Here is a 25,921-nt window from a genome sequence, read left to right as displayed (position 1 = left end):
CTGAAGTAAAATGAATATGTGTTACAGAGATTTCCAGCTTCCTGTTGGTGGAGGAGAGACCAAAGACCATCGCTAAGGAGAACAGATAAAGGACGAGGTGCTTTATCATCACCTTCTAAGGGCTTCACAATCTGAAGCTTCTCTGGGAGGTACGAGCGACTGCTGATAGACATTCCTGAATATCCAGTGAACTCAGAAAACCTGGAGTGAGTTCCCAACGACATGATGCTCTCTGTTGGAGTCACGGTGCCACTATGGAGATGACCTTTCTCTGCCAATTCTCTTAGTTTTCTTTCCTGCTCTTCTTCAAAGAATTTCCTCTCTGACAGGTAGTTTTCTCTCCGAAGAGACAACCTTCGGAGAGCTGTTTCCAGGTCGCTCGACCCAGGTGTTCCTGGAGTCCCAGGTTTTTTCTTTTCTTCGTTTCTTAAAAAAAAAGAGAGCAAACAGACACTTTAGAAGGTTGCATACTGACTGATATTATGCATATATGTGTCAAGAGGAATCTAAGGGGAAAATCCAGAAATGCTGGTATGTAAAATCCTAGGAAAACCGATCTTAGTTCTACACAGTGGGACAATCGCTTGACCAGTACTCCATAACTTTAAAAAGATATGAAACAAATTGGGGTGAAGGTGGGCTGGGAAAGCATATTAATCCTAGACACACTTTTGAAAAGATGAGCCCATGTTAACTAAATACCATGTCCTGTCCATACAACCTAGGAGCCAACAATATATATCATGTATAAGAGTCCACAGGACGTACACCTGGTTTTACCAATACAGATGTTATAACCCGATCCATACCAGTAATTGGCAGGAAAAGCTGCCTTCTTTCCTCCCACTATCGTCAACTGAGATCAACATCATGTGATCTACCAAGGTCAAAATCAAATCTTTAACCTGGTTTCAGTTATATAGAGTAAGAAGCTTTTTTACTTAATCTCACTCAATTCCTCTCTCCTCCAATAATACAGCTCCCATTCCATACTTTTTTTTTATGTGCAGGTCCAATTATTGTTGTTTAACCTCTTTGGGTAGTTAAGCAGAATGCCTTTTTCCTTTTTCAACAGCAGAAAAGCTGGTTGGATCCAACTGACAGTAATCACCAATACAAAGACAATTTGCCTGAATATTATTTTGATATTTAAATTAGTGAAATATTCAACAATACAGGCATGCAAGTATTTAACAATTCCGGAAGCCCCATTCTGGTTCATCTTCATGAACATTCATGACATAAATCATTGAAAGGAAGAGAAGAATTCTACTGACACTGTTCTTCTTCTGGGGGTACAAGTAAAGAATATAAGGCAGCCCAAGTGCACAGGACTGACCCAGAGTCGGATTCAGTTTCTAGAATGATGCTATTCGTCTTGTTGTCGATTACAATATTGGAGATGTCTCCTCCGTAGAAGCTGGATCGGGGGGTGCTGACACAGCTAGAAATGAGAGAGTTCATTGCTGAAGACTGGTTGGATCCTGGGATGTTCATTGGAGAGGGGGTCAGGGATCTCTGCTTCACCACCTGGTTGACATTTCGCACCGTGTCAAAGACTCTCTTGTGATGGCTGTCAAGAAGAAAGTTGGTAATCATCAAAAGCAACCAGGAATGGCATCATATTATGGCCTACAACTGCTCAATCCTATGAATAGCAATGGAAAATTTTTCTTTTTTTTAATAAACATTTTTATTTTTATAGAAAGTAAGAAAGAACAGAAATACTGAAATACAGATAAGTCAGCCTCCCCTACAGAACCAGAATCATAGATTCCCAATCTTACTCTATTTAGCAGCAATGGAAAACTTTCTATATTATTTACTGTTCTGCACAGAAAAAAAGGATATAAGATAGTAACGTTCAACATTCTTCAGAATAAGCTACTCTGAGTCTGTCAAATTGTTATTGGGTGTCAGAGACTGTATCCCAAGCTGCGGATGGGGGCAACTCATAGACTCATCCTATACTCATTGCCACTCCTCTCACCATTGGGGCAAAAACCAGAAGACCTTGTATAGTAAATGAGATAATTAGAATACTGGATTCTCTAATGTACATTTAAGGAAATTCCGGTACTGAAATGGTACATTATCTTCCCTGTGTAGCATAAGAGCATGAAACCTCAATGTCTTCACCAAGAAAGAGGAATGATTAAACTGTTCTAATTGCTCCTGCATCAAAAAATGCAACAATGGTAGAAGGTGCTTGCACTGAATCAAGAGAGAACTATGTGTGACTTAGGGCCAAACTATGCCTTGCACATTAAGGCCATTTAAAGCTGTTCTGGATTCCAGTGGCTGCCTATTTCTATCCAGTCACTCACCATGTGGATCAGGTCATTTCTTTCTGGCCAACCAGACCCAAACAAAAAAATACCATTTTCTTCCCAAAATTTTACATCCCTAGACTATTGCTGCTATCATGTGGGGAATTCATTTCTTGTTAAATGTTATTTTTTTCCGATTAACAAAATCAATTGTGGCAGTATTTTGCAATGCATTGGTCCTACGTTAAGTCGGGAGATTCAGGATCATCCAGATGCAGCTCTTTCCGCATTGATCCTTCAATTTCCGCTGCCAAAGAATCCTGTTAAAACAATTTCAAACAGAAGAAGAAGAGTTGGTTCTTATATGCCGCTTTTCTCTACCCAAAGGAGTCTCAAAGTGGCTTACAGTCACCATCCCTTTCCTCTCCCCACAACAGTCACCCCGTGAAGTGGGTGAGGCTGAGAGAACCCTGATATTCCTGCTTGGTCAGAACAGCTTTATCAGTGCTGTGGCAAGCCCAAGGTCTCCAGTTGCGTACATGACACCCAGGAATTAGAATAATCTTTATTCACCATTACACTTCCTAAAATAGGATTTATAGGTATATTTTGGGGCTACTCTACTTTCCAACTGTACTACTTTGATACTCACAAAAAAGTTTGTATGTCCATTAAACATCCAAACTCTAGTATATAATGGTTAAATCTTTTGACAATGTACTTATTGACATGCTTTGGTTTCTTTTCTGTCTCTCTGGTGTTGATGTGGCTTAATACATTTTAATTTTAAAAGACATCAAAAAGTCAAATGCAAGAGATTTTGTTTCAGAATGAAATATATAGTGTACATACAATATGGAACATAAATCTCTCTCAGGTTGTACTCCCTACAGCAGCCATGAGTATGTCTGTACAGCTGCTGTCAAAATGAAACACAGGTCTTTGGCAATTTAAATACTAAAATATTTTGTGGCGCACAATACGGGCTTGGCCTCTTTTGGAAGTCGGGGCAATGAAAATGCATTGAATACACCTGTGACTACTCTCAGTCTGTCCAGACGAGCAAAAAGATTGAAACCACTGTAAGACCCATTTTGGTCTTCAGGATTCAGCACATGTCATAGTCATGATGTCTTTGTTGAGGGAGTGATTGTTTTCCCTTATGATGGCAGAATCGTTTTCATCTTCTAGGGCAGCGGTTCGCAAGCTTTTTTAGATTGCGGCCTGTTGCCAAGGGGTGGCGGAAGAGGGCGACGTGGGGGCGCCACGCATGCGTGGCAGCCCCCCGCAAACGCGGGTGCACAAGCTGCCGCGCATGTGCATTTGCACCCACTGGGGCGCAAACGCACATGCGCGGCAGCTCTGCGCATGCGCAAAACTGCTGTGTGTACAGATTTGCATCCCCGGTGGGCACAAACGTGCATGCGTGGCAGCTCTGCGCATGCATGTTTGCTTGGGGCTGTGTGCCGGCGGCTGTGCTTCCCTCTCCCTGTCCCCCTGCAGTAAGAAGCTCGCTGGATCTTGGGGTTTCCTGATAGCCCTGGAAGGGTTTCCCAAATGGGTGGGAGTTAATTAATTTTTGTTAAACATTATATATGGTCATGTCAACCTGCCTCTCCCAGTAGCCAGAGGGGGTAAGGAGGGGAAAGGCTCCAGGTGAGTGTACACAGCTATGCTTCCCAACCATATTCTGTACACCTGCACCACTTCTGCGGTTTCTCAAAGCCTGAAGAATGTTTCAGGGGTTTCTCAGTGGTAAAAAGGTTGAAAATGGCTGCCTTAAGCTAACCAAAGCTGCATTGGACTTTGCCAGAGCTGTGTTTTCTAGAAAGTATTCTTTGCAATGCTTACCATGGGGAAAAGGCCTAACGAATGGTAACGGCGAGAGGTGGCATTTGGCATCGTCTTGTTCCGAAGGTTCTTCAGCTCTTCCTGTGCCTCATGAAGCATTTCCATGCACTCGGCATACTTGTCTTCCAGCTCTCGTAACTGTAAGGCAGAAAAAGGCCTATCCGTGAGTCAGAATCCTTAGCGGGAGGTCCAAAGGAAGCCTCTGCATTTATAAATACTACAACCCACGAGAACCATCTAGAAAGCCTGAATCTGCTTTCTAGATAGGCTGTAATGTGTGATGAGGAATGAGGCCAAGGTTCCCATGGGGTTCGGGGAGTTGCGTAAAGGTACACGAATCTTCTCCTAACTGATTTAAGAGAATGATACAAAGAGATATGGGGCACACAGGAAGGGTTACTCCTTCACCAGTGAGAGTCCTGTCTAGGTTTGCATTTTCTTCTGAGGTTTCAGGAGCTTTTATACAAACATGCTCAAGCTACTTAGTCAGCAATAAGAATTCAAGTCCATTTTTCTGAGTCAAACAGAAAATAAAAGAATTCTGCATAGGACTGAACTATATGTTACGTTTTTGTTTTGTTTTTAGAAAAACCTTATAACTTTCTTTTTGGTTGGCAAGTATCACTTTTCTTGGGAACTCCAGTTCTTTTTTCATTCATCCAAAGCTTAATCGCTGATATGCCCCAAGATCACCTTGTTGGGAAGCCCGTTTTTGAGATCTCCGGCCCTTCCTTGACTTCTTAAATCCTGTAATCTCTGAGCTGCAGGACAAGATCCATGTCTGATATTAAACCAGAATATTATGTATGTGAATAAGAGGATAAGGCAAGATGAAGTAACGTAGATCCCAAGAGAACTCTGACTCACCTGAAGCAGACTCCCTTCTGTGACTCATCAAGGTCCCAGCCTTGATTTATGAGCAGAGTCGACAGGATGCTAAACAAACCTCTTAGATCATGCAAGAATCTCCCATAAATACAGAATTCTCCAGAAAACCAGTCACTACACAGTGAGGAACATTAACACATTTCCTGGCCTACTGATATCAGGCATTAGTCATGCCAGCCACACAGGGAAGTCAGACCTTTCCTATGAGGATTCTAACCTCTCAACAACAACAGGGATCTTGAAACCGCCCTGAGCCTCCGGGGAGGGCGGTATAGAAGTATGATAAATAAATAAATAAATAGCTCATCCAATTACAAGATGGAGCTAAATGGGAAAATGGATCCAAAATTCTCCAATGGCAAGAAAAGCCCAAACAACCCAATAGTGAAACTGATCTAAACAGTAGCCAATGACATTTGGCTCCAACAGCAACCCCCTGGCAAAAAGGACATAGATGCATCAGCAAAAAAGCTAGCAGAATTAGTTGCAGTCCCACCATAGAGATTGCTCCACAGCCACACTGGGGCACGGCTTCTCCCTAGAGCAGGAGTGACCAAACCATGAGTCTCCTGATGTTCATGGACTACCATTTCCATGAGCCTCTGCCACCTTGGTGCTGGCAGGGTCTCATGGGAATTGTAGTCCATGGACATCTGGAGTGCTACATTTTGGCCACCCCTTCCTTGCTACTCTGGAACTCTGAAACGAGGCTCACGCTGCAGGATCAGGCACTACTGGCTACTTTCTTCCTTACTTCTTTAATCTGCTCCTCTTTCTTGCCAATGTCCCTTCCCTCTGCTCCTGTTCCCTTCCTGAGTTCTGCTCAGAAGGAATACAATCCCGTTACGCCAATTCTCCTCCCCTACCTCTGCTTCATTTCCCCCTTCTTTCTCTCTCTGGGAACTCCATACACTCATATCAACATGGGGGAGGGTTCTCCCTCTGGGACTGACTAAGGGAGGACATCCAGCTTTAAAAGGAGTAATTTCTGCTAGGAATTTATCAATGGATTGCTTATTCATTTTATATTTATCAGGTTATTTCTAGTACAGCCTAGTCCCCTGATTGAGTATATTGCCTTGCTTCCTGATTTGCCTATTTCCTTCTCTCTCTGTATTTGATATGCTCAATAAAGATTCCTGCCAAAGGCAAAGCGTTTTTTTGGCATACATTTTATGTCCTCATTATTTGAATCGATAAAATGTGAAATTCAACCATGATCTGGAGTAAGACTGGACTAAACTACACAAGAGCCCTTTAAACATTAATGTGCCGCTGGGCTAAAAGGGACTGCCTACCTCTATATATAACCATTACATTTCTATACTCACTTCAGCTGTGAGCTGCCTTTGGGCATCTTTAGCTGCACCCAAATGTTGGACAAGTTCTTCATTCTCCACCGTACACTGAGAAAAAACAAAACACCAAGAAAGCCAAAGTAAATGCATAATTCCACAGTTTTCCTGTCCACAAACTTTCAGCATTTAGGAATTAATGGGGATTATCAAAACAGAACAACCACAGCACACATTGTATTACAGCGACTATTTCCCAGCTGTTATTTGAGACTTACAGCTTTTGCCTTCTTCTGCAAATCCACAATCTGAGAGAGAAGATGGGTGATTTCTTCCTGTTGTCGAGCAGCATCTTCCGTTTTTTTGGCTAGCTCTTCAGAGATGCTGGCAATCTGGATATTTGCATCTCCTGTCACAATTAAGAAACAAAATAATGGTTAATAATAACGGATTGAGTCCAATGACTCATTTACCTCCTCGATTGTTATTTGGATGGAACAATGAGAAAACAAAACACAACACAAGAACGGCCACACTCATGTAGTTTGACCTCCCAAGGCTGACCTTTGAAATTAGTATGGCTAGAGCTGGCTACCTATAAATCAGGGCTGGCCAAATTGTGGCTTTCCAGATGTCAGTGGACTACAATTTCCATGAGCCCCTGCCAGCCTGTGCTAGCAGGGGCTCATGGGAATTGTAGTCCACGGAAATCTGGAAAGCCACCGTTTGGCCAACCCAGCTATAGATGGATAGGATAGGATGATAGCTACAGAGAATAAAAAACAGAATCATATCAGGTTGTCAGGAGTTGATATAAGGACTTTTTATGAATTGCAGGTATTTCTTCAGTATGGTGAAATCCTTCCTCTGGGTTGAGATAAACACTTGCAAGTCTCAGTTTAAAGAGGGAATCATTCTTTAAATATTGTTACTTAGGAACACCAAGCAAAGAGAAGCAAGAATTAATGTCATGTGGGCAAAAGGAGCAAAGCGTAAAACCCAGGCCTACAGGGAAGTGAATCAGAAACAGATGTCGTTTTGGAACAATAATCTGAAACATGATATATACCACCAAATTCAATTAAAATGCTTATAATGCATTTTATAAGAATGGTACTAGCCAGCCTTGTAGAACAAAGATACTCTGAAATAAAGCAGCTTACTTTAGAAAACAAATAGTAGCCATTCCAACTCCTTATCACTCACAGATACAACAAAAAATTCATGATGTGCCCTACATTCATACCAAAAGTTCAACTTTGGCTGTCAACATACGGGTCAAACAGTGCCTTCCCACAATCCAGAGATGCAACAGGAAAGTATGCTTCCTGAGTTATAAAGAAATATAAATGGGTAGCAAGTCAGACCGGGACTGGGGGGGCCTGGGTTTGAATCCCTACTGTTGGCATATGCAAGATCTGTAGCACGCATATAAAGAATATTCCACAGGAGGCATTGGAGGAGACGTGTCTTTGGCATAATTAATTAGGAACTTCCTGATATTTTTCAAACAATCTCCTCCAGCATACTGATTGGCTCAATTGGAGACTTCCTGTTCCTTTGAATATACTTCCTCCCTGCTTGCCTCCACAACTGAATGAGGACAATGAAACAATTAGTTAGGTCTCTCTTCCTTCTACACAAAGTTTGTTTCTTTTCTTGATAAAACTATTTTAACCAGCCCGGTGCAGCACCCCTCTTTGCATATTTAAACACCAACACCCACTCTGTTGCGAAGCTCACCAGATGACTTTGGGCCAGACAGCCTGACCTACGCTCAGGAATTTTGTGAGGATAAAACGGGGAGGGGAGAAACACACACACCAGCTTTAGCTCGTCCTAGGAGGAAGGATGGGATTAAAATAAATGGAGTTTATATTTCAAAACTAATCTCACAGGCCATGGCATAGCTGTCAGGCTTTCTCAACCAGGGTTTTATGAAACCTTGCAGTTTTTTGATGGCCCTGGAAGGGTTTCTTGAGTGGATGGGAGTTAATTAATTTTAACATATTTTTAAAAATTTGTTAAATAACAGGTGATATGACCATACATGGTCATGTCAATGAATTCCCCCCCCCCTCCAGAAAATGGCCAATGATGAGCCTAGAGGGGTGAGAAGGGGAGGGACCCCGGGTGGGCATGTACACAGCTCTGCTTCCAAACCATATTCTGCAAGATTATGCCACTTCTGGTGTTTCTTGAAGCTCGAAGAATGTTTCAGGGGTTTCTCAACAGTAAAATAGTTGAGAAAGGCAAGTTAAGTGCAACATACTGCACTGGAACATAGAGTGAAAAGAACCCCCCAAAATCCTTTTTTTAAAGGATTCAGATTACATGATTAACATCAGCTCAGAAAACCAGCGAAATAATAAGGATTGCAAACTGGAGGCCAATTAACTTTAGGCCATGAAGCAGTGCAAGGGCTGGGGGCTATAATCTCAAAGCTGTACTTCCAACCTGGTAATGCACTTGGAGACATATCTGAATGTCAAGAAATTCAGTACGCACGTCTTGCACCTGAGTGGCCTGACCAGCTAGCAAAGGGATAAGAGAAACATACTGAGCTCTTTCACGCAGTCGTTCACAAGCTGCTGTTCTTTCTCTTCGTACGTAATGGTTTCTGTCTTCAGCTGGCAGGCCTGTTTGAAAGATCCAAAAATTAAAAAAAAAATCAGAATTAACCATGCCTTAAGACCTTGCTGTTTCTAGAATGACCATTTGATTCCTAAAGGGAAAAGTCTTTCTTTGCACAGTTTGAGCTTGGAGGGCGGGGGAGATGGGGACCATTGATTTTTCTCTTCCATGAATATAAGGAACAATTACAAGTTAGCACCACTAGGTGTCATCACTGAAACTGGAAAAACAAAACATTGTTTATAGGCTGGGGGGGGGGGCATGTTCTTAAATACCTGACCCAAAAATAAACAGGAAATTAACAGCTTTGGGTTGACTTGACTTGAGGGGATCTCTGAAATTATCCCCAAACACTCCCAAATTCTGGAATTAATGAACATTTATCTCCCAGCACTTCAAGAGGGTTTGGGGCACCAGGAACAGAGAAGGAAGGAGAGAAGCCAGTCTTTAAAAAGTGACAAATGGGTGGATCTGGCCTCTCCACTGCCTGTGGGAAATAATGGCTCCATTATGCCAAGAAATAATAGCCCCTATGAACAGCAGGCCTAGCCTTGGCAACCAGGTCTACTAGATCAGGTGTTAGTCGGCCTCTCCAGCCACCTTCAATTTCAAAGGGCCATTATTTTCTATGGAGATACAAATGGCCTCCTGGCAAAGCAACTGGAGATGCTGCTAAACAGCTGCTTGGTGAGACCATCTTTGCCTCTCTCGGTCTATCCCACCCCGTGGGGAGCATGGGGAAAATGACTAAAATGTCCTGTATTTTTGGGAGACACACATGCATATATACCACAGCAGTAAGCAGAGTCTCAAAAAATTGAGATGAAAAGCAACCCCCCCCCCCAGAAATCAGAAATTAAGCCCCCTCCCTTCTTTTGGGTACACACCTTTATTATAGGCTAAGGAAAATGTGCTATCAGATTTTGCATTTTACCTCGCATTTTGCTATCCCAGCATTTATTGTACCTGTCTGAATGACTGTAAATAAAGGATTGTTGATTTTGTAAACGAAAGCCTCCAAGCTTACTCTCACAGAAGGACCGTTCACTAGGCTGAAACCAGACCTAAGGGACTTCTGCTGACCAGTCAGATCAAGTTAATAAACCCTTGCCCCATTGCCTACAGAAGCCATGGACATCAGGTGTGGGAGTTTGAAGCTCCATGGGTACCGACCTCCAGCATCCAAGTGCACCCTGGTGTTTATTCCTTGGTATCTGCAAACATGGGCAGCAAGGATCCCCCCACCCCCAGTTTGTTAGTGATGCCTTAGGTACGCTTCCCCCATAATCTGAATTTGAGAAAGGTACATCACAGTAAACATCTGGGTTGGGCTTTCCCAAGAATCTTTGAATTGCCATTTTAAAACTTTAAACTCTGTTTCTTTATTTTCTTCTTCTTGGGTACTCCTCTGTGGGATTCCATGTATTAACTTCAAAACAAAACTGAATGGGGAAAGTCAATCCTAACACCGGCAAGATCTAAAAACCAACACATGTAAACAAATCAACAGTGGTAGGGGAATATCTACAGCTAAGAGGATGACTTCTAAATGCTGGTTGCATAAAAATGTCGCACTCTGAACCTCCAGTGCCATGTACAATTTCCTGAAGTTTGTTTTGCTAATCTTATCAGGACTGTATACTAAATTACACACATTAAAGAGGACTTGATTGTGCTGCCATTACTAGAGAAGGGTTTTACCTCTGATCTAAGCACAACATTCTCTTCTTCAAGGTCCTTAAGTTTCTTCTGAAGAGAATCCAAATGAAAATAATTCTGGACGGATGAAGATGATTCGTTTCTCTTCAACCTAGCAAGAGGTGCATTAATAGGTTTATTTTTGTGAGCACAAAGAATGCAGGAGCAGCTTTTCTAACATGCAGAGCTGGACGAAAGTCTGTATTCCCCCTAGGTTTCAAAACTGCAAATTAAAAGACAACCAACTTTGCCGTTTGCTTTATTCCACCCAATTCTAATGCTAAGCATGCTACAAAATAGAAAAGAAAATTTTTCCGTGCTCTCTATGGGAGACTTACAGAAGTGCAGACTCATAGTTCAGTTCATAGCTGAAACCTATGATAGAATCTAATAACAAAATAGTAGGAACTCAGGAGCTGCAACACTAGTAATAAAGAATTGACTAAACCCACAAGGTGTTGGACTTTCTTTATTGCTGCTGACATTCTAGAATTCGCTGAAGCACTGATCAACCAAGGTTAACATGAGTCTGGTTAATGCTGTTGGGTAGGGTTGTGTGCGGAGGCATTTGAATTGGCCATTCCATGCTGACGCAGACAGCGCTGCGCCATGGGGGGATAGGAGAGGTTATGCACCGGCACCCACACCTCCCCCCCCCATGGTGCAGCTCTGGTAGTTGCTCAACATTTCTTAAACTGATATGGCTTAAAGATGAGCTGCTGCTGGACACAAGTGAAAGAAGGGACACATCTTATAGAATGAAAGGAAATCTTGTCTGTCGCATGTGAAGCCAGAAACCCCATAAGTGGTGTGATCATGCAGAATATGGTTGGGAAGCAAAGTTGTAGACACGCCCACCTGGGGCCCCTCCCCTTCCCACCCCTCCAGGACCATAATTGGTCATTTTTTTTGGGGGGGGGGGTATCATATCATTTTTTGTGGGGAAGTTCATATCAATATGGTCATATCACCTGATAAATGTTTAACAGCTTTAAAAATATTAAAAAATAATTAACTCCCATCCATTTGAGAAACCCTTCCATGGCCATCAAGAGACCCCAGGGTTTCATGAAACCTTGGTTGAGAAAGCCTGATCTGGGGTACGAGTTCATCTCCATTATCATGCCCTTGCAGACAGTGCTTTCTCCAAGCACCATGCAGTGGTGTCAGATGTAGTGGACGAGTGCAAACAGGACTCCTACAGGGCACTATGACCTATTTTCCCCGTCCCATACGTACGGAGTTGAACAGATGGACTCTGGTTCACTCTCTTCAGCAGCGCTGGTATAAAACTGAAGCAGCTCATCTTTCATGGAAAGCTCATGACGCAATTGAGAAACCTGAACAAATGAAGGGAGAATATCTGTCAGTCATCTTCCACATGCATCCCTGGAAGCAAAAAAAAAAGTTACTGTCAACCTCTGTATAGTTTAGAGCGCATGTTTCAATCCATGGGGTTACTTGCAAAGAGAGAGGAAACTAGTCAGTGTTTGGGGTGGAGCCATATAAAAATTCCACAATGATAAGAGGAAGGTTATTTGTCCCCCTCTTCTCAATCCAATTTAGCAGTTCACCTCTGTGTTGATCTGTCTGGAGTGAATCAAATGTTCTTACACTGACTGAAAACAATTGCAGCTGGGTGGAGAATCACTCACTAAAAGGGCAATCACTTCAGGTTAGACCCACAATGTGGCTCTCCGTATCTAGGTGGCATTCCCAAGGCCAACAAAGAACTATGAGATAAAATGATTATCTCAAGCTAAGTTGACTTTTCAGGTGTAACAGAACATTACTGTCACTTATGTACACTTACCCTGCTGGGGCACCTTACATTTCTATAGCCAATGCTTCTGGCTACAGTCCAACACACTCAAGAGAACATAGAGAAGCTATTATGAAAAAGTGCCACAGATTCCCGAAAGATAGCGATATGGCTACAGAAGCCTGTATTGGCAGAGATTCCTGAAAGTGTTGCCTCAACAACTTCTTTAATGGATGTGTTCATCTTACCAGTCAGAAGCGGTATTTTAAAACAAAACAAAAGAAACCTCAAACAGAATGCTGTATGTTGTGAATACTGAAAACCCACAGACGTGCTACCAAGTTGTAAGTGGCTTTTGGCATTCCCACTAAGGGCTTTCAAGGCATGTGGAAGAGGTGGTTTGCCATTGCCTTCCTAGTCTACACAGTCTTCCCATCCAAGGACCAACCCAGCTCAGCTTCCAAGAGCTGAAAAGATCATCAGGCTAAACCTTGCTGCCTTCCTTCTCATGGAAAACATACTCAATTTCTTTCTGCATTATTCTTCAAAGCACCTAAATTAAAATCTAAACTCATCTCTGCTGCTTATAACTTCCTACCTTTGTGTTATTTTAGAAAGACATACATGCAAGAATCTAGAAAGGAGAACAGTATTATATCTATAGTTGTTCTTCCAAACTACTGAGGTTAGTGACAAAAAAAAAAAAACACTTGTTCTTATTTAACTTGAGAAAAGCAGCTCAATAAATGATTGTCATAATGGGCTTCATTTTGGCCCATTATGCACGGCCGCCGAAACGGCGATTTCGGGTCACATGGAAAACGCGGAGGGGGAAGACGCGACGCACACCGGTTATGCACGGGGCGGGGCGCGGCGGCGGCAAAACCCAGAGTAACCGATTATGCACGCAGCGATCTGGGCGCCGCTTCTGGTTGCGCCCCGGTCACCCGGAAGCTGCGCTTTCTTCCGCGTTTCACTGACGCGGCTTTTTCGGCGGCATGCACCGAAGCTGCGGCCGGTTGCAGTCGGCTCCGTGTGTTATCGGTGATTTTAGTCGCCGCCATTCCACCCCGAATGTGCGTTATTTCCCCCGTGCATAATGGGTCTTTAAGAGATTTAATCAAAATTCAATGGTGTTGAAAAAATTTAACTAAGCTAGATTGTAAGAAAGTATTGGTACACCATGTTATTTGGTTACGCAGACTGTGCCCACATTGTAGTAAAGTGTTGCCAACTAAGAAAGGTTTGTAGAAGAAGCCAAATAGCATTTCTCTTATTTGTTCCCCTGTATTTCAGAGAAACTCCACTGTTCTTTAGTTGGCCCTCATGACACTCAAGTAGCAACTCAAAACAGGACAAAAACAAATCTTGCACTTTATTTAAATGCTGATCAGAGTGACCAGGTGTTAAAACAGATTTTCAAAGTATTTTAAAACCAAACTAATCGCTTAAAATCCAACCACTAGTGGATGAACAATTTCACCCCAAATTCAGAAAAACCTGGCATAGCTACCAAGATGTATTTTTACATATCCTTGTCAGTAGAAAATGTGGCACACATAAGAAGATGCTTCTAGTGAGCTTAATAATCACAGTGAAACACTGTGAAGGAGACAGACTCAAAGCCATTATATACAAATACTGAGAGATGGATTTGTTAAGTATTTGGCTCTGTGATACAAAAGAAGCCCAACTAGATTGGCCAAAGAATTCCTGGTGCTGGAGAAGTCAACCCTGAAGAACAAGGGAGACCAAAACACAATGAAGGCCAGTAGACTTTGTTAAGACAACACATTTCCCTCATGCTATTATCATACTATGTGGCTATTTTCTTCTTCCACAGGCAATTTACAGTCAAAAGAATGAGACTAGACTGGCTGAGGATATAAAGTATGGTGTTTACTCCAATGCACTCACCTCATTTTCTTTAGTGCCTTACAATGCGTCTGAGTTTCAGTTTTCATAATTTACTACTACTGGAAAGAGTTGTACAGGACAGAAGTTAGTAGCACTTATTTGTAGCTGAGAAGGGGAAAAGGCTCTGTCCTTGAGACAGAAGGGGAAAAATTACATTTCAATGGGTTTGAAGGTAGTACACAAAAAAGTGGTGGTAAAGGCACAGGAAGGGCAGATTTCAAACACTGAATTAAGGGAAATAGATGAAAATGCTAAGATAACTGCCTGGATCATATTTAATAACATGTCAGAACCTGGTAAAGTGTATTGCAACCTGAAAAGTTAGTTAAATTATGCATTGTATAACTTGCTAATTCTGTACCATAATTTGACTTTTCATTAGGATTGCATTGGGCAGACAATTTTGGATGCATGCATAATTGTTGATATTACATGCCTAGTTACTTGCAATTCTGCCAGTGTGCAATCATTTGCCTCATGACTTCTTAAAGAAATATTCATATGATACAACAGTATGTACAAGATTAACCTGAAGTAGCAAAATATTTTCATTATACTGAACCCTGGTGATTTTTTTTTTAATAATAAAAAAGAGAGATGAGGACAGAAGGGCGGTTTTTTCTTTGACATGGTATAACGTTTAGAATTTCAACAAGAATGATGCTTCTAGTCTTTATAGCTGTTGAAAGTTGTGGACAAAGTTTAGACAAACAGTCTAAATCCATAACTATTAGAATTGTGATATTCGGACACTAGCTCACATTTAAATATCTGGAGATCGTAATATCATCAGACTTTAAAAAATTTGTCCTGGTTGTCCGGATGAAATACAATTGTACAAAGCAACTTCCTGTAGTCTTGAAGCAGCACATTTCACTACTTGAAAATTGGTGAATAAATTATCATTTGAATTCCCGGTCACTGTTGTGGAGTTATGTGTCACAAACGGTTCTTTCTTATTCTGTCCCCCTCATTTGCACACATGTACAAGACTGAAACACTGGACAAGAAAGAGCCTTAGAGATTCTAGTACAAGTGGATATAAAATAGCAAACACAGGATCCCTAAGATCCCAAAAGGAAGGGTAGTAATTCCAGGCAATTCATTCTCAAACAAAATTTTCCTTAAAGCAAAAGTGTTCTTTGGTACTTTTGGATACTGTTCGCACATCTTTCATGGGTCATTGGGCAATATCATCTAAGAGGCAAAAAGGGATAAACAATGCTTTATTTTATGTTATTGCAACACCTTAATACATAATCTGGCTTTTAACATAAGGGACATGTAACAATACTATGATGTAAAAGATGAGAACAATGGTTTTCACTGATTAGGAATAAATGGAAATATGATGGTGATTTTAAATGGCATTGGGTGGTGAAATATTTGATTCACAAGGAAACACCATGTTGATTGTTAAGGGTTCTAGTTAAAATGTGCCAATGGTGAGCTGTAAGGAAAAAAAGCAAACGTAAATGAAAAGTTCAAAAAGTTTGAAGAATGCTTGTAAGAGACAGGGGAGGAGGGGGGGATACAACTGATCAAGTGACCTTTAGTTCAACAAAACGCACAGCCAATACTGATCTATTATGATATAGAATAGATCATGGATACTTTAGGCTAAGCCTGAGCAGGGGGTTGGACTGGATGGCCTGTATAGCTCCTTCCAACTCCATGATTCTATGATGAAACTACAGGCTAAGTTGTGAAGGATGAGTAGAAACTGGCCAAAGTTGGAATTACCACAGTGACTCTTAGCCTAGACTATCACCAACTGCAGACTGAGAAAGGTCTCCATCCTAGTGGTGCCTTGGGACACTTCTGCTTTTCAGAAGAATGTGAGAGTAATGGAGGACAAAAAGCTTCACCCCACAGGGTAGCAGGACAATGACAGGGAAGCCAGACGGCAGGACAGGGACAGTTACAGTACATTGAAGAAGTCCAAAGAGCCCAGGAGCTGGGTATGAAGTACAAGTGGACAAGTAAACAGTAACTGTCATCTATTATCAGTGCTTAACAAGACACACTAGGGAGGAGAAGACTAAGAAGATGTTTGGGCAAACTGGAACATATATGAAAAGAAGGAATCATTTAGGGCAGAGAAAGGCTGTCCTGTTTAGTGGGGCTTCACAAGCCATAAAGTCAAACTACTTGGCGAAGTAGCTGTGGAAGGCCAAGCACCTGAGGATCCATTTTGTTTCATCTTTATGGAGTATTATTATGGAACACATAAGGGCAAAATGGCAAGATGTGAAGGCAAACAGAACCAATCAGGTTTGGCTTAGGAGGAAAAAAAGAGGAAGTTTTCTTGACTGGAAACATTCAGCATATGTGATTGGCTTTACCTCTTCCCGGATATGTTCTACTTGTTCTTCAAGGAGTTCATTTCTCTCAGTTAGAGATTTATTCTTCTTTAGTAATGACTGGCCAATCCGAGCTGCTAATTCTAAATCTCGTTCTTTCTATAAAAAATGAAAGGGGGGAAAAACTGGTCTTGGTTATTTGTTCATTTAGAACATAACTACCTTTTGAAAACTCAAACAAGGTTCAATATGTTTTCTAGGGAAAACAAACATGACTTTGTTTCAAAACAAACCCAATAATTTGTGCTTATTCTCTTTTCTTCTTCTGGTGCAGGAGACACCCATAATTCAGAAAAGCAGATATAAACCATAAAAACTGAACACTTCTCATGTAGGTATACAGAAGTTAATGAAGTTCAGTTTTTATTTGTCTGAAAGTTGTTAGTATTTGTAAAGCATACAGAGTGAGAGAAGGAAATTCATGTTTTATTGTTTTTGTTTAAAAATGCGTAGAATTATACAGTATTCAAAGCACATAATCGACATTATTTCAATAATTCTTACAGCCAGCTTGCAAAAGTAGGGCACTGTTATCACTCCAGCACAGCAAGTGCAGGATGGATACTACAGGGCACCTTCTAAATGGCATTATTACCACCTAAATCCACAGAAGTCAATAGGTTTGAATAGTGTCTCTTTTAGGATTACACTGTAACAGTATGCTTAAATTCATCCACTGAGCACCTAGATGACCTGATCTCAGACAAGAACCAGTTTTTTCAGAGTTTATGTATTTGATTAATATGCTATCATGGAGAGAATGTTGACTTACCCCCAAGTCCCACTTTCCCACAATCCAGAGATCCAATGAGAGGAGACAACAACAGGTTACAGCCAACTATTAGGGATCTCTATATATGGAGGGCCGGCTTCAGACTCATATTTATTAAGCAAGAAGCTGCATTTGTTTCTTGAGCATGCAAGATGCTCAGCGCTATACTTGCAAACGTAGACTTGAGGCAATCTCCTCAAGTACTAAAAGTTTTTGAGTTTCTTGTTTCTTAATAATGAACTTTAGGAGATTAACCTCAGGGACGGAAATTTGATGGATGCGGCCAAACTAGTTTATCAATTATCTCTAAATCTCAGCCCTAGACTTGTTTACTCCCAAGTCTTCATGATTTCATTAATTCCTAGTTAGCATGCTACTCTAAAGCTGGGTGGCTTAAGGAAAGAGCAACCCAAAACCACTTAGCTGCAATTTACTTTGAAATTAATGGAACAAATTAGTTGTGGACATTCTCACACACATTGTTTTTGCCACAACTACCATTAGTTAAATGGCATTCTATATTGGTTATTGTGCAATTTGATAACTGACAAAAACACATTTTCTGTTTTGTCATATGGTGTGGCAACACTAAAAATACAAACATTTATCAAGGAGCACTAGGGTAGCAATATGTTTTTTTGTTGTCTATGAACACAATCACCAGAATGCAGCAAGATTTCCACAACTTGGCCACAGATAAATGGAACTTCATTTCCCATTACTAAAATCTATCTAGTTTTTTTTCAACAGGATTTAGATGCAACTAACACTTGTTGGATTGTGCCCGCTTTCAGCACAAGCAACCTTGCATTAACAACTATTTTTATTCTTGGGTGGATACAAAACATAGACATTTACCAAGGCTGGAAAATAATGGTTTCTGTTAAGTTTTCCAAAGTGATAAAACTTGTATGAAAATGGAATACTTGCCTCTTCAAGAAGACGTGTAACAGCATCAATGTCATTGTATGTTTTAGTCATCTGGCCCACTCTTTCAGCACATAAAACTATAAAGGAAAAGGGAAATTATTCATGTGCTTTCCCATTGAATGGCAGAAACAACATTTAATATAAACATTTTTATTGATTGATTGATTGACCACTGCCCGGTCCAAGCTGGCTTGTGGCACACTTTACAATAAAAACCCAATAAAATACAATTACAAAACCCCTGACAGCATAATCCCTCTTTGTCCCTCCCAACCCACCAATCTGGCGCAGGTTGAAAACACCCACTGCCTACACTCCCCGCCCAGCCAGCCTCGGTAGAGGGAGGGGGCACCTCCTGCCCCATATGTACTAGCATCCTGAGGAGGGACCCCAGATCTTCCACAGCCTGTGTCAGAACACAAAGCTATATCATTTCTCAAAATTACTTAAGGCAGAATCCTACACAGTTACCTCCAAAGCCTCACCATATCCCATATCTCAAGAATGCATGCTTGAGATGGCCACTTTACTCTTTAAAATATTTAAAAGCTCAGTGGAATTTAATTATTTAACAGAGCAAAAATGTACTTTTACAAAGCTATCACTTCTACACAGCAATCCCTGGAATGTAAAGGAATTCCCTATACTCCCCCAGAGAGTATTATGATCAAACAATCCAAATCTGCTCAAGGTCCCCCGCCCAAAAGAGATAAAACTGGTCTCAAACAGGGCCAGGGCTTCTTCGGCCCTATCCCCACTTTGGTGGAATGCTCTGCCTGAGGAGATCAGGACATTAAACAGTCCGAGAGGTCCACAAAACTGAGCTGTTATTTCAGGGCTATAGCTGAGGCCAGGTATATATACTGGCCTCCCAGCTGGAGAACCCATCCACTTACATAAGGGCCCTCCAAGCTCTGACCAACCCCAGAAAGGTACAATTATTACTAAGAGGAGGTGGTTCATTGTTTTAATGCTTTTATTGATTTGTATGTTTTTAAAGTTGGCTGTTATCCACCCTGAGTCGACTAAGAAAGAGCAAGATAGCAATAAACATTATCATCAATCAATCATCATCATCATCATCATCATCATCACAGTATAATTGAGACCAAGAGGACATCACTGGTCTGATCAGGCCAGTAAATCCGTTCCCTATGGACTTTAAATGATTTATAGACCGTGGGTGTATAGTTGATAGATCTACAATAGTACTGCAAAGATTGCCTCAGTATGGCCCTTCAGAGGGAGCCAAAGGCAATGCTTTCAGAGTAATGCTCTTGTTTGTCTATTTGTTGCCACCACTCCAGTGCATTGCTGAGAGAACACAGCATCCTTAAGAAGCCCGTTAACATGCAGAACAAGCCACATAGCACTATCCTTCCCTGGCCGCTTGCATTCTGCATGACCTTGATTGTATATTGACATTGTTTTTAAAAACACAGCAACGACCAAACACCGTGTCTTTTAGAACTCGTTATGCAAATATCAAATCAGCACGTTCCAACCCTTATCAATTTTCCCCCAGCTAGTGACCTTGCTCTGCCTAGGGGAGTGCCAGTGTGCTGGCTATTGTTTGGGTGAAGCTCTTAGTGATTTTAGTTGCTCTGTCTCTAAAGTTACGACGGGACTGTTCCCTTGTTCAAGAAGTGACCACAGTTGACAGTCCAAATATGATTTTGCAAGGGCAGCTCAACAACAGGGGAGTGTACACTGTAGCCTAGAGAGCAATGTGGAAACATACTCTTTTTAATGTCCCTGCCTTTTCAACAGGTCTTTATTAGTATTTTATTTCCAGGAGACTTCGAACTCTCATGAGGGGGACGAGGAATGTTGCTGTTACTTGAAACTGTCCCGATTCAATGGAAGCATTTTGGTTTCTAATGCAAAGTCCTATTACAGACTAAAATACAAATAACAGAATTAGGAGTGTTAAAAATAGAATAAAGGTTGTTGTAGCTTCTGGATTATATCCAGTAAGCAGTCACTGTGTCTGCACTGAGCCAAGGTGGAATTCTGCATCGACTGCTATGGAATGGCACTAAAGTTATTATGTCTTCAGAGCAGATAGTGGGACCTGGATGGGGGTCCGCAGATGGTTTTTACATCAGAAAATGAAAGGCTGTAAAGATTCCAGTAGATATTAAATACCTAATGTTCAGGGGGGGAAATGCAGTATGTAAGTACCTTTACCATTCTTGCATTGAAAAGCAGCAAAAGGCCTTAATTTGTCTCATTTGTCAGAATTTACAGTATAAAAATGCCATTAACAATTATTTTGCTTGGTCAGTGAATCATTTCAAGTACCACAATACTTGGTAGTGGTGATGTTTTTGATCATAAAACTACTATTGTGTCACGCATACCACAGGTCATGATGCTATATAAACACTGGTAGAAAGAGAAAATAAGTCACCTTCCAAGTATAAATGACTAACAAGAACAATGCTTCGAGTGTTCTTTTGCTATGCCTACATGTTTGGAAAGAGATTACGGATGTAATTAATGCACAGTGTCCGTTTTCCTTTTGCTGGGGCACAATTACTTTAAAGGCATTTGGACTTAATTTGTTTTAAATGAATTAAGCCATGCCAGAACAACAACAGATGTACTGTCCGTCTCAAAATTAATTGAAACTCTGAAAAGATAAATTCAGTGTGAAGAACTGTTTGCCTTACAGCACCTGCCTCCTCAGAAAATGAATTTAATTATTAGCTACAAATAATAGATTTACAAATCTCACATATCCCTGAAAGATTTTATAAAATGTTAATAGGAAGAAGTGATATAATAAAGGGGAAATGAATTTTCTAAACATTTGGTATATTTCTTAACCCCAAATCCCGATAATTGGATGTGACTAAAGTTTATATCTTCTTTTAAGATAAATTACACAATAAATGCCCTAAAAAGAAAACAGACCTCAAGTTGCCTTGCTTCCACTGCAAAAACAAAGACTAGCCCAGGGAAACCCAGGTTCAAATCCCCATTCGCCATGAAATTCACTGGCTCATCTTGGATCAGTTTCTCTTAGTCCAACCCATCTCATAGGGTTATTCTGAAGATAACATGGAGGTCAAAGCCAAGTATACTGCCGTAGGTTTTATGGATGATGAGAAGAATGCAGAACTACTGGAGAAATTCACCAGGCATATATCGATTTCTTAAATGTAATCATATGATTGTTTCTGGTGAGAGAAGGCAGTGATGACACACAAGTGCCGACAATGAGAATCTCCATGGTTCTAGTCATATTTGGGAGGAGAATTCAAATAATTTTAGCTTGGGAGGGATCTGAAGAGTACTGGCACAATTTCCTAATCTGACTGGATCCACTGTACTTTCCAGATTATATCATTCCTAAGAAATGAGCTCGTATAAAAGGGAGGAATACAGCCTACATTCATCTAGATAACAGCAGGTAACAGGCAAACTATCCAAACGTATCTGTCACTTTGTCTGCTCATCTTTCCTTTACCTCCCGAACTCAGCTGGCACAGCTTGTTTTCCCACCCCACCGGGGCTGGTAGGAGGCCCAAATGGTCCTGGGAAAGGGCCAACCCCCTTCAGCCACCACACCCTCCCTCACCTCATGAAGTTAGCAGCAAAGAAAGGAGACGTTCTTGCATTCCTCCTTACCAGCTCCGCTCCATCCAAGCTAGTAGGGCAAAGGTGGCACTGCCGTACTTCTGCTCTCCAGACAAACTATGCCTAAGTATGTTCCTTTTCACTGGTGGGGCTGGCATAGGGTGAAGATGAACCTGGCTGTGACCATGTTCTTCATGGGTCTAAGTTAGGAAGAGAGTAGACACAGTAGCTTCCTGCTTGGAGAGCCAGCTTCGTGTCATGGTTAAGAGCAATGGCCTCCAGAGAACCAGGTTTGATTTCCCACTCCTCCACAGGCAGCCGGTTAGGTGACCTTGGGCCAGTCGCAGTTCCCTCAGAGCTCCCTCAGACTCATCTACCTCACAGAGAGTCTGTTTTGGGGAGAAGAAAAGTAGATGATTGTAAGGCAAACTGAGGTTCCTTCTGGAAGTAAAAAACGGGGTATAAAAAAAACCCAGCCCTTCTTCATCCTATACCAGCAGCATGCATATCCTTCCTTGCGGGCTCCCTACAGTGGGGGTGGATGGGGCTTAGGGCAAATGGCTCTTTAGGATTTCCCCTAGTATAGAAAATGGTCAGCCCACTCCTGCACTCCATTAATAATCCAAAGGCATTAATAATCCAAAGGCTCCATAATCCAAAGGCATGCTGCACATGTCTACACTGCTTCCTTAGACAGGGAATCTAGTCTGCAGACTGAAACTGGATATGCTAATTAAATAAAGGCATTTTCATGCCTACTGCAATGGAGTACTGATTGTACCAGCTCTATTCTCTTTTCTGCTGCTCACAATGCAGTTGCCATCTTCAACCACTTTCCCCATAAATTCTTACAGCCTCCCTCTGTGTCCCAGCATTCTTTACAACAGGGATAGTCAACCTGTGGTCCTCCAGATGTTCATGGACTATAATTCCCATGAGCCCCTGCCAGCGTTTGCTGGCAGGGGCTCATGGGAATTATAGTCCAAGAACATCTGGAGGACCACAGGTTGACTATCCCTGCTTTACAAGACATTTTTCTCATCTTTTGAGTTTTAATTCTGTTCTGCCACCCAGATACAGAAAGGTGTGGCTGCCATGATGCAGTGTGGTTGGACCAATATAGCGGCACTAGAAACCTGCTAGGAGAACTAGTGTTTCACTATTCTGCCTTTAATTTCAGTCTTACCCTACAGATAACCTACTGTGCCATCAGGTGCACTGGACTGTGTCCACATTTTTCACCCTGTGGCAGACACAATACCTTGAACCATCCTGGTGTGATCAGTAAAGTCAAACAAAGCATCTTCTCTACCAAAACGGAAACAATCTAATTTGCATCTGGATACAGAAGTATAATTTAAGCTCCTCTAGGCCACAAAAGGCCCCAAACAAATCAGAAACAAACACTAGGAAGTCAAAATATTGATGCACAGTCAGTAAGGTCCCATCTGAAAACTACTTCATCATCATCAGAATACAATAAATGGTTAATAATCTTCAAATAATTTTTTTAAAATACATTAAAATATAGCAGATACAACTGCCACTGAATGTTCTCTTCAATTCCTTCCTTTGTTGCCCCCCCAACATGCAACATTTGAGGAAGCGACTTCTGACATACGTTCCTTCCCTCTATAAGACCTAATATAGATGACTTCATCAGACAGTAGCCCCTCTTAATAGGGCTCTCTCAGCAGTGGCCCTCAAATTATGGAACCAATTGCCTAGGGCAGCCTTTCTCAACATTTTTTTTACCATTGAGAAACCCCTGAAACATTTTTCAGGCTTTAGAAACCCCAGAAGTGACGCGATCATGCAGAATATGGTTGGAAAACATAGCTGTTTCCATGCCCACCTGGGGGCCCTCCTCTTCCCATCCCCTCCAGGCTCATCATTGGCCATTTTAGGAAGCGGGAACAGGCCAATATGACCATATATGGTCATACCACCTGATAAATGTTTAACAAATTTAAAAAATAGATTAAAACATAATTAACTCCCACCCATTCAGGAAACACTTCCTGGGCTGTCAAGACACCCCAGGCTGTCAAGAAACCCCAGGGTTTCACAAAACCCTGGTTGAGAAAGCCTGGCCTAGGGAGATCTGCCAGATTTGGGGACTGGTCTTTTAAAGGCAGCTTTAAATACCTTTTGTCTGGTCCTTTAAAGGGATCTTTAAATACCTTTTGCAAGCATTTTATGATTACCTGTTTGCTTTTACTGGACACTATTTTTTTCTCCATTTATCTTTCAGATCTTTTTATTGATGCTATAATTGTATATATAATTGTATATTGGTTTACTCTTGATTCCCACCTTGAGAATCACTTGAAAGAGAAAGCTGTCTTTTCTAAACAAATAAACTGGGAAAATACAAAAACAGCTAGAACAGAAATAAGAAAGGGCACAGTAAGAAATAAACTGTGTCAACTAGGCACAAGAGTGTTATGAAATGCAAAATCGCACAGGTTATACTAAAATTGCACAATCATACACATCATGCTCATTTTTATAATAATTATTTATCAATAGACGAGGTAGAAAACTCTAATTTAAAAGGGTACAATAGCCATTTCCCTGTTGCACAGACTACCCTCCCTCTCCACACATCACATAACTTCTAAAAATCACATGAACAGAAGCCATATTCACCTTCAGTATAAAATATCATCCTTCAGATTAAAGTGTTTTATCTGAAAGCTCTTTGCCTGTGTTAATTTCCCAATGGAATGGCAGCCTATTATAGAGCCAGTATAGCAAATGAAGGACATGGGTTTCATGTCCAGGAACACTTGCCTCTTTTCCATACTTGTACAGCAACAGCATATCTTGATTAGCACAGAGAGGAGAGGTGCATTTTTAGAATAACGCAACATAAAATCCAAACAATGTACTGAAAACTGTCTAGATGTTTCCAATAAAACCTGCTGGAAAGCATCAGCAGGATTCAAGATTTCACATGCTTGCCTAGTTGTAAAGATATAGAACAGGATACAAAAAAAATAGTTTTATTTAATAAAACATAGGCTATATTTCATGCATTGTATAGAAGTTCTGATAAAAAAATGTACTAAAGAAGTCAGAAATTGGAGACGTGACTACGAGAAAACTCTTTAAATGAGAGGTCTTTATATGGCAGGTTACATCAGCAGATCTTAAAGTATGTCAAGGCACCTCAGTCTCTGCACTGGGGACTTTCTATCCCTGTGCTCTGTTAGAGATGATTACCTAGGTGCGTTCAAATTACACAAATACCATAATACAAAGTTCTATTCTCATGGTAACATATACACACATCTTTACTTATTATTGTCTCAACAAACCATTATTTTTTTGCTGCAGTTCCTTAACATTCTGTAATTTGATAGTCTGATGACTCCAAACCCCACAATGCATTCAGTTGCACAAGCGTTCTGTTGCAACTAGTTCTGCCTGCCTCACCTGTAGTACAGAAATGTCACACAGCTAGGCAGTGAACTGTGGTTCATTGACACAACTTCCTTAGAGCTTCTTGAGAGCTGTGGACATGTATACAACTGTACAGATTGTGAACATCACACTGAGTGGAGAAGAGAACTATTACTAACAGAAGGCAGTATTAACTAGTTCAGTTCCTTTAATGGGCCATCATTACCTGTCTCAACTCAGGAGAAAACTATTATCCAAAGAACGCAAGGTGTTGTATATACAGATACACTAATGGGGGACAGAGAATACAAGAGGACTCAATGACCAACGGTTTTACAAGCAATTACTCTGCTTCCTCAACAACCTTTTCAATTTCGGGCTTGCACATACATACTCACTGGAGGGAAAAAACTGGCAAATATACAATGTATTATGTACACAGAGTTAAGCGGATACAGCTATATCAGAAATGTTTAAAAACATCTGATGCTCAAGCCAATGGTACAGCTTTGCTACTGTAGGTTTTTTAATTTTGCTAACTTCTCTTC

General features: G+C 41.1%; 1 protein-coding gene across 5 annotated transcripts in view; it reads right to left on the bottom strand.

Moving 5' to 3' along the window:
* The window catches only part of TRAK1 (trafficking kinesin protein 1), an 86,427-nt gene that overhangs the window by 20,034 nt on the left and 40,472 nt on the right, over positions 1-25,921 (bottom strand). For 3 of the 5 annotated variants that reach the window (XM_077303064.1, XM_077303063.1, XM_077303062.1), the window contains 11 exons: positions 18,381-18,457; positions 16,661-16,777; positions 11,876-11,976; positions 10,640-10,748; positions 8,865-8,943; positions 6,583-6,713; positions 6,341-6,415; positions 4,122-4,259; positions 2,514-2,590; positions 1,340-1,573; positions 113-426 (listed from right to left, as the gene is read on the bottom strand). In XM_077303064.1, the coding sequence (XP_077159179.1) occupies positions 113-426; positions 1,340-1,573; positions 2,514-2,590; positions 4,122-4,259; positions 6,341-6,415; positions 6,583-6,713; positions 8,865-8,943; positions 10,640-10,748; positions 11,876-11,976; positions 16,661-16,777; positions 18,381-18,431 (1,426 nt within the window). In that variant the 5' untranslated portion in view covers positions 18,432-18,457. Of the gene's footprint in view, positions 1-112; positions 427-1,339; positions 1,574-2,513; positions 2,591-4,121; positions 4,260-6,340; positions 6,416-6,582; positions 6,714-8,864; positions 8,944-10,639; positions 10,749-11,875; positions 11,977-14,315; positions 14,375-16,660; positions 16,793-18,380; positions 18,458-25,921 lie in introns of those variants that run through there. The other 2 variants (XM_077303060.1, XM_077303061.1) reach the window with 2 other exon arrangements.

The sequence above is a fragment of the Paroedura picta genome, chromosome 11, assembly GCF_049243985.1.
Source record: "Paroedura picta isolate Pp20150507F chromosome 11, Ppicta_v3.0, whole genome shotgun sequence".
Lineage (NCBI taxonomy): Eukaryota > Metazoa > Chordata > Lepidosauria > Squamata > Gekkonidae > Paroedura > Paroedura picta.
Note: the sequence above shows the minus strand (reverse complement) of the source record. Positions and strands in the feature narration are given on the sequence as shown.